The sequence below is a fragment of the Bidens hawaiensis genome, unplaced genomic scaffold, assembly GCF_021521415.1.
Source record: "Bidens hawaiensis isolate Kalapana, Puna unplaced genomic scaffold, B.hawaiensis_p1.1 tig00059096_1, whole genome shotgun sequence".
Classification (NCBI taxonomy): domain Eukaryota; kingdom Viridiplantae; phylum Streptophyta; class Magnoliopsida; order Asterales; family Asteraceae; genus Bidens; species Bidens hawaiensis.
In genome coordinates, this window is record NW_027506429.1 from 61239 (window position 1) to 70511 (window position 9273).

At 31.3% G+C, this 9273-nt stretch overlaps 1 protein-coding gene and 1 non-coding gene across 2 annotated transcripts; one reads left to right on the forward strand and one right to left on the reverse strand.

The window, feature by feature from the left end:
- Positions 1-4386: 4386 nt before the first annotated feature.
- LOC143617826 (uncharacterized) lies at positions 4387-5968 on the forward strand. The gene is made up of 2 exons (XM_077090259.1): positions 4387-4818; positions 4880-5968. The coding sequence occupies exon 2, from the start codon at positions 5032-5034 to the stop codon at positions 5803-5805; it is 774 nt and encodes a 257-aa protein (XP_076946374.1). The 5' UTR covers positions 4387-4818; positions 4880-5031; the 3' UTR covers positions 5806-5968.
- A 2771-nt stretch (positions 5969-8739) lies between these two features.
- TRNAA-AGC (transfer RNA alanine (anticodon AGC)) lies at positions 8740-8812 on the reverse strand. Its single transcript has one exon. It is a non-coding gene; the product is annotated as a tRNA-Ala (tRNA).
- Positions 8813-9273: the final 461 nt, after the last annotated feature.

The window sequence follows — 9273 nt, forward strand, 5'->3', positions numbered from 1 at the left end:
ATGAATGGAAAAAATATAGAAGAAAGAGATAGGAGGGTCCTATGGAGAATGTGTTCAATAAAAATGTTGGCCTACTTCCATACCTCACGTCTTACACAACAACCTCTTAAAGGAAGGGCCAAGAAAGGGGGGCAACGAGTAGGAGAGATGGAGCCCGGGACCAGGTTATTATTATTTATTTTTCTTCTTTTGTGTTAAGTTTCGGCAAAATAGCCCTGTAACTTCGGGAGAAGGGGAATCCCCCTGGCGAATGGCCTGTTCTCCCCAGTCGGAATAGGTAGAGTATGATTTTTCATCGAATGACTATTCATCTATTGTATTTTCATGCAAATATGGAGCCCATTGCCATTTTGGACGGAACAGATCTACTAATTCTTTGATTCCTTTTTCATATAGATATATATAGGATCTATGGAGAATGAAATCTTTATATAATTCGAAAAAACAAAGCACAAGTCCAGGGCAATAATATATGAATAAGAAAATTGATATTGAACTTATTTTAAGAGATGCAACTGGAACGGAATTTATAAAATAGTTACTTTTTGGCCTGGCCTAGTCAATACCCAGCCGGGCCTTTGTATCTTTAGTATTTTATTATTAGTTACCTGTGTCTACTATAAAGAATACTTAAAGATTCAAAAAGTAATAAATTAATAAAAAGATTGATACATAAGAAAAATAAAAGAACAAATAAGAAGAAATGCGTCCACCCCCTACCGATTTAATAACCTCTCCGTAAGCTTCCAAGCAGTGGGAGGAGCCCGGGGCTCTGACCGCGTGCATGTTGAAGAATGAGCTATTCTGCCCCATCCTGGCTGAGGAAGAGTTACGGACGCGTAAAACAAAAAAATACGCTAATGTTTGACGAACAGTATAAAGATAAATAATCATTATTATTTCGACACAAGAACATAACTAAAACAAAAAAAATGACGTTCGGTCAGTTTCTATTATGTTTGTTGCGGTGCCTAAAATAAAACAAAAAAAATAGCATGGACCAATACATTGCCGCCACATTACCTAATAGGAGTCTTGCGACACCTATATTCTATTTTAGTCTATAGTAATAATAATATATAATTATATTATGGTAATAGACTACATTATGAAATACGTTAATATTGAAGTTAAAACTTTCTTATAATTTTTTTTGAATAATAAAGTTTTTTATTTCTTATGATATGTGATATACTTGAACTCAAAATCTTCAACCTCTCAAACACATTATTTACTTAATGTGTTCACGAACACTTACCGAACGATATTTTATGTTCGTGTTTGTTCATTAAGGAAATTAATGTGTTCACGAACACAAACAAACACAAATAAAATCGGCAGAGCCTAGAGATTGTGTTTGTTTGTTTAAAATCGAACAAATACTTATGTTAATGTTCGTTTATTTAAAAATGGGCATTTGTGTTTGTTTGTTTAAAATCTAAACTAACATAACTGAACAAATGTAAATGAACACAAATATAAACGAACTTAAATGAAAACACTTAAATGAACACAAATTAATAAATATAAAACCTTTAAGCAGATGACCTATCCAGATAATATTTAATTATTTTCTATTAATATTAATACATAAATGAACATAAATAAACAGACATAAACGAACGTTCATGAACATAAATGAACGAACGGAACATGCGTTCATGTTCGTTCGTTTAATTAAACGAACACAAATTTTTTGTTCATGTTCGTTTGTTTATTAAATAAACGAACATAAACGAACTTCCCGTCGAACAGTTTACGATGATTCACCGAACGTTCGGTTCATTTACAGGTGTATATACATGGTACCAAAATTACTAATTTATGAACTAGTTGAGATAGGCTTGTCAACACCCCATGATTTTTTATTTCATTTTTGTTAGTATATAACCATATATATCATCTAATCCCGAGAGAGCGACCACAAGAAGTTTGACATCAATTTCCAAAAACTTTAACAACCCATTAATTTAAAAGTTTACAAGTCTATACTTATTGCAAAATGAAAAGAAAAAAAAAAGAAAAAAACAAACAAACAAACAAATAATCCTGCTTGCTAGATGAGGAAATAAAGACCAGGTTCCAATTTTTTTAATAAATCAATGGGTTGAATTAAAAAAATGATAAAGCTGGTTTGAAATGTGCTTGTTATACGTTTAACGTGAGAAAGAATGTTGTTGGTTGATCTGATACTACCTTATTGCCTCCGCCACTGCTTCTGGCGGACCTTTCGAATATATCTTATTGTTAAAAAAGTAATACATAGGCGATGTTGAAAAGTTATGAAATATGGAGTCATTTTTTAATATTATATAAAATCCTATACTATGATATAAACTCTTAAACCACAACTCGTGGCCTTTACAATCCGTAAAATTTGTTGAAACTTTTATTAATTTGGTACGTTTTAAGAGAAGGGTATACATTAAGAGCCTTTTCAATTATTGGTAAAACTTTGTTTGCGAAAAGTGTTGGCAATGATCGCCAACCCCAATCATTATATGTTTTTTTAACGTTTTGAAGATTACATATGGAATTTGAAACCAAATATAAGGTCGTTTGTGAGTTAGTTATAGTGTCACGTAAAGTAATATAGACAGCGTGGTAATAACTAGTCACAAGCTAATGTAAGAGCTTTGGGTTAACTAAGTTTAAATATATTCTTTCAAAAAAAAAAGATTAGTTATTAGTGAGGATGGACACCGCGTTTTGAGCTCTTATGGGCGCTACCCTAATAGTGCCAGAGGGGAGGGAAAAGGATAGTGTCGGAGGGTGCTATGGTTTGGTGGGGTGAGGCAGCCACAACACCTCGCCACCCTCCACAACTAATGGTCTTAATAAAAATTGAATTACGTCATAATCAAGTTAGTTTTGTATGATAAGCTATATCAATCATATAACAAATAAAATATCATTTATGTTATGTGTTGCGCTATATCAATTCTCACAATTTTTTCTGCCCCTCTCTCATATTAAATACACTTTCTTTTATTAGCAATTTATTTTTAAAGAAAATACTAATGTTGATAATAAAACACAGTTATTTTAAATTGTTCTTTGTTTTAAACTTTTTCGAGACGTAGTTATGTAAGTGTTATTTTCAAACAAATAGTAATAGAAGTTAAATTACATAAAATAATAATTAATGTATTTTCAAAACCCATTTATATATTAATAATTTTTACATAATTTTGAAATTTTTTGTTAAAATTGTTATTATGCAATACAATTTTTCACATGAGATGTGCATAAATATTTAAGATTTTTTTTATATTAATATTTTAAATCCTGTGTAATATATAAGTTCTTTTTTTTAACGACCAACAAATATAGAATGCCTAGGTACTATGTATAGGGCGAATGGTTAAAGGCCACCGCTAGCTGGCCCAACCCAGCCATGCGGAGCGCTTAAGCGCTTACAAGTTATCTCCAGTTTTGGGGAAAAACCACATGTCCGAAGGCCCACTGTGATAAAACCTGGATGCCTTCAGGATCGAACTAGAAATCACAAAGCCACCCCTGTCCCCCCAAAATGTTGTATGTGAGAACTGAACTTGACTATCCATTGAGAAACCCAAACTCCCTACTACTACCCTCCATTGAAAACGACGTAATATTTAAGTTCTAAGCTAGTGTTAAATGTAAGAAGATTTTAAAAGAAAATAAATCTTAACATTAATGATTCAAGCATACGCACATCAATACAACATTAATTATTTTAAATTAAGTCCACAAATTAATCATATAAAATATGAATTGAGTTTAAAAGAACAATAATAAATATCTATACGTACACACACGCATATGATTGTTGTGGAGTATTATATTCAACGAGTATACATATTTAACGAGTACAAGTGCACGTATATAATTGCTATGAAATAATCATATACAACGAGTTCATCCGTTTCTAGTTGAAGTGTTCGACTGTCCAAGCTACTCGTTTTCTATCTAACAATCCAAACTATAGTCTGGTCCGGTTTTCAAAACACGATTTTAACCGGAAAGGTATAGAAAATTTAGATTTGAGTTTTGTCTCCATCCAACATGTTACTCAGATAGAAAGAAAACTTTTTCAGATTCATTTGAAAGCCATAAAACATGTCGGCTTCATCTACAATTTGTCCAATTTCTCATTAAAGACTTATTTATTGCAGATAAGTTGTGTTTTTCTTATTTAATTATTTTTATTTTGTTATTAAAGTTTACCAAATATTATATTTATCACCAAAAGCTGACACCCTCTTTCCAACTCAAAAGTCCTTAACATCAGAATATAATACAACTTTTTGTCCATAATGTACAACTCTCTATAGCATCACTACCCTGGATTTAGTTTTTTTAGCTCAGGAAAAACTTCTTGCCCACCATGGTTTTAAGCACACACTCTGCATGTGAGACCACATCATCTCTTTGGATTTTTTTGAAGTTTTAAATTTCAATAAATATTATCAAAATATTGATTTAAATCATTTAATAAAGGGTTTTCTCAAATTTTTTTAATAAGAATCTTCCATTCCATTTTTAACAATTGTTTACTTCAATTCTAAAAAAATGTCAACTTTTTGTGTCTGATTTCAAGAATCATCTGTTCTTTTCTCTTCTTGTTTCATCTCCATGGAGTTTACTTGCTCAATTTTGCTTTAAAGATTCAAGAAAACTTCAATGATTTCATTAATTTTAATCTTTTTGGAGCTTTGATGTTTAATATTTCAAGAAAAATTCAAAATTTAGCTAAAGTTTTAATTTTTTTGGAGTTTTGATGTTTAATTTCTCAAAAAGATTTCAAAATATTGAAAAAGTTTTAATCTTTTTGGAGTTTAATGCTTAGTATCTCAAAAATACTTCAGAATATTGCAAAAGTTTTAATTTTTTGGAGTTTTGATGTTTAATTTCTCAAAAAAGTTCAAAATATTGCAAAAGATTAATCTTTTTGTAGTTTTGTTGTTTAATTTCTGAAAAAAAGTTCAGGATATTGCAAAAGTTATAATCTTTTTGATGGTTTGACGTTTAATTTCTCAAAGGGTAAAAATGTCAACTTTTAGTGGTTTAGAAATTGGTTTGAGTTTTGTATGTGGATGTGTCCTCTTAGGATGTGCAGCAGAGGTCTACTATCTGCTATGGTGGAAGAACAGAAACACAAGAATTGATATTGAAAACCAAAAATCATCTTTCTCTTCTTGTTCTTGTTCTTCCCATTATACCCCTACTCATCTTTCTTGCTGGAAAACCTCAAATTATTCCAAACCCACAAAAACCCATGAAAATTATCAAGATTCTGACATGGGTATGGTGGAAGATCAGCTTTTAAATGATTCTGAAGAAGAAAGTTTGGATCTTGAACTCATGAGGCTGCATAACCTCCATGGCCCACCAAGGTTCTTGACCACCATTAATGAAGAAACCAAAGAGGACTTGGAGTCACAAAGGAGTAGAAAAGGCTCAAGAACCAGAAGCTTGAGTGATCTTCTTGTTCAGTTTGATACCCCTCAAGCCTCACCACCTATAAAGGTGTCACATTTGCTTGATTTTCAAGATTTTGAGTTTAGTCAACATGGGTTGAATATGAACCCTTTGTTTGAAGTTGATAGCAAAAACATAAGATCTTCACCACCACCAACATTCAAGTTCTTGAGAGATGCAGAGGAGAAGCTTTTGAGGAGATTGAAGGAACTAGAGGGTGCAAATGGCTCTTTTGTAAATTTGGATGAAAGTAAGGGCAAAAATGGTGGGGTGCAACAAAATGGTCAAATTTCAGCTGCTTCAAAGGTGCTTCCATTGGCTTCTTCACCATCAAAACAGTAAGTGAAATTTGACATGAAAGGGTGAGCATGCAGAAACCAGTTCTTTAACTTTAATTTGATAATTTTGTTTTTCAATTTATTTGTTCTTAGTATCATCAATGATGTGGATATACAATAAGTGATAGAAATTTTGTGTATTATTATTAATCTAAAGAGGGTGTTTAGATGTTATTTTTGTGTGATTTGTTTCATTTCAATACTTAGAAAATGCATCTAAACACCCTTATAAAAAAATTGTTTAAAAAAAAAGATGTTAAAATACTTATATAATATAGAACAATTTTTCAAGCTAAAATAAATTGTTTATACAATAGTAATGTTAAAATACTTATATAATATGTTTATATCTATATGTACGACCATGACTATTCTGGTGAAAAGAGGCCGCTCGTGGTTCGATACACAAGAAAGAGAAACAGACAAGGAAGGGAGAGACGCAGTGAGAAGACAGAGTGCATGCCCGTGAAATTTCTTTGGGGCAAGCCGACATTTAGATATAGGAGGAGCCCGTAAAGTAGCAACAATGGAGAAGTTTTATCAAAACAATATATAACAAAAGCTCTAACAAAACAAAATCTATAATAAAACAATATGATGGTAATGGCAGTTGATAAAATTGAGCAATGGAACCTCAATTGAGAAAGTGAGAGCATCTCAACTAAAATCTATGAAGTGTTATATCTACATCACTACATCATTGTTACATTAGATTTAGATATTAATAACTTATTGTGTAAAAATCCGTCGTTCGTCGCTATAAATATCCATATATAGTAAGAAGATGAGAGATGGAAAGCAGTCATCAAACACATGTTCGACCATATGCGCCCTACATTGTAGATGCGGTGAGCCTCAACTGTCATTGAGTTTGTTTTTTTTTTATCCATACAAGACCTCGAATTATCATTCTATAAAAATCATATAACCCTTGACTTTAAAGTTTGTCTTAGTATAAATTTATAGTTTAAAGAGTGTTCATAGTTTTTTTCTTAAAAAAAGTCAGCAATGTTTATATTTTGAATATAATTCTAATCGGGTTATCTTAGTTAGCCTTTCACTGGTGGATTTTTCATGGAAATGGCGGGCTTAAGCTATTTGACGCTATCTGCGATCGCGTGTTTATGAAGTCGCCTTTTGTCATTCGGTTACCCTAGGTAACCGGGTTTTATTTGTTGGTACTAAAAAAAAAGCAAAACATTTTATACCTTAAACTTTTAAATCTTTCGCCTTTTATTTCATTTTGAACTACAACCTAGACTACTTGGTTAAATTCTATTATAGACATACCACCTTCAAAGACCTTTAAAATTTTAGTTTTTAGTTCATTATTGCAAGTAACATGAGGATATTGCCAATGTGATTTTTTTTGTACTCTTATATTCTAATTATTTAATAAAAAAATAATATACATATGAATGTGTGTGTTGTGGTTGGCAACTTGGCATGTATGGTAATGATTTTGATTGTTCAACAACACTTAGCAGAAATTATGGCGATAAGCACGAAACATGTTCTTTTGCTTCATATTTTGGAAAACCGGTGGGGTAACGTTTTCATCTCTTCTCATTACTTCCCTCCCACTTCAATTTAAATGATATTTCATCAACTATTTTTTTAAAGTTAAAATGTCTTAATTTTAACATGTAAAATAATAAAATTCATTTATTACTTTGTTTAGAATGTCGAGCCGTTATTGTATTCAGAAACAATAAAGTTTGTATTTATTGAACTTATGTATATAGTATTTAATAGTTTTGCTATTCATTCAATATTTTTTAGAAATGCCAAATATATTAAAACGACAAAAGCAGAATCTCAAGCGAGTAGTAAGAGGACCAAGGTATAACAATCCAAGAACGAAATTACAATACAAATGACAAAAAAAAGAGAAGGCTTTAACATCAATGTTCTATGGTCTCTGAATGTTGTCCGCGTAAGCCACACTTCACAGTTGAAACAATTGTTACTCTCAAAGCAAGTGCTAACTGAGTAGATATGCGATCTAAATATCTAACAGTGTTCTCCAAATGAAACATTAACTTTTATTGGTACCCGGTTATACCAACAATTGAATTCGGCAGTTGGTTGCCCACCGTTGTCAATATTTGTTATTTCTCACCGTACTTGTAAACATATATATAACTTAATAAATTTCCATCCCAATCCTCGTCCCAATACTTAAGTTTTAGGAAAATTATTCAAAGAATCATCGACAATAAAAGAGAATTAGAATGAGATAGATACGGGGGACGTGATGTGAGAAATTATAGAATATGAGAGATAAATCTATATAGCGGTATTTTTTAGGTAAATTATATGGATGGTGATTGGTGAATTACCTGTGAATGCTCTTATACGTGCGTATTGTGATGATTATCATTGTATCTTTCATCTTATGACAAATATGATGCTAAAGTTCCATACGCGAAAGATGATACTAGTCACTATATGTTGATGAAGTATTGTTTAAAGTGTGAAAACTTATCAGAAAAAAATGTTATAATAACTTATTTCAGGTCCTGAAATTCCGGGGTTTAGGGCGAGTAAAACGAGATGACTCTTAATTGAAAAAAAAAGTAATATTTCAAGGATTTGAAGTTTGAACCCAACACAAACTTTTGTTTTCATAGTAACACCATTTCCGTTACATTATAGAGACATTATGTAAGCTTTTGTTTTAAAATACATTATATAGAAATGATATAAATGTGTGAAATTTATGTGAATTTGGTTTTATAAAATTGCTAAAAGTTTTATAAAAAAAAAGTAATAATAATTGTTAGAAAAGCCACTTGAACATGAGTTGAACGGTGCAATATATACACATGAATGTCACATAAAAAGTACACTTTCAACGTGAAGGATTGCTCATGTATTTTTCCTCAAACTTCAGGGTTAAAAAAACATTTGAATAAACGAAACTGATAAAATAAATTGGAGATGCGGGGTATCGATCCCCGTACCTCTCGCATGCTAAGCGAGCGCTCTACCATCTGAGCTACATCCCCACTTCCAGTATCAAAGTATACTATTTTTATATGCTAGTTTATTTTTATGAAATACATATCTGTAAAAGTAAAACTGTATTAAAAGGTATCAGTATAAAATCAAAACTATAAAACTGATTATTAAAGTTTTTAACTGAGTTGTCATGGCATTTGTAACTACTTAAAACAAATCAACAATTTTTAGGAACTAAAAGGTGTAGGTAAAATTTTAGATATGTAGTATTGCTAGAAACAAAAACAGACCCACACAAGGAAACATGTCGAGTGTCGACCTGCAAACTGTAGGTAAAATTTTAGAATCGTATAGATCTAATTTGATGATCTGAGATGAGCACTTGTTGTTGGTTAAATTATGTTGACATACAAAGAATTTACTTGTTTCATCTTCACGGACCTATTATGGGCTAAATCTGAACTAAAACTGGGCCAAGTTATTAATTATTGGGCTGACGCAAAAGGCC

What these genes read in the sequence shown, in the direction of transcription:
- LOC143617826 (XM_077090259.1), top strand. Translation starts at nt 5,032, where the DNA reads ATGTCAACTTTTAGTGGTTTAGAAATTGGTTTGAGTTTTGTATGTGGA.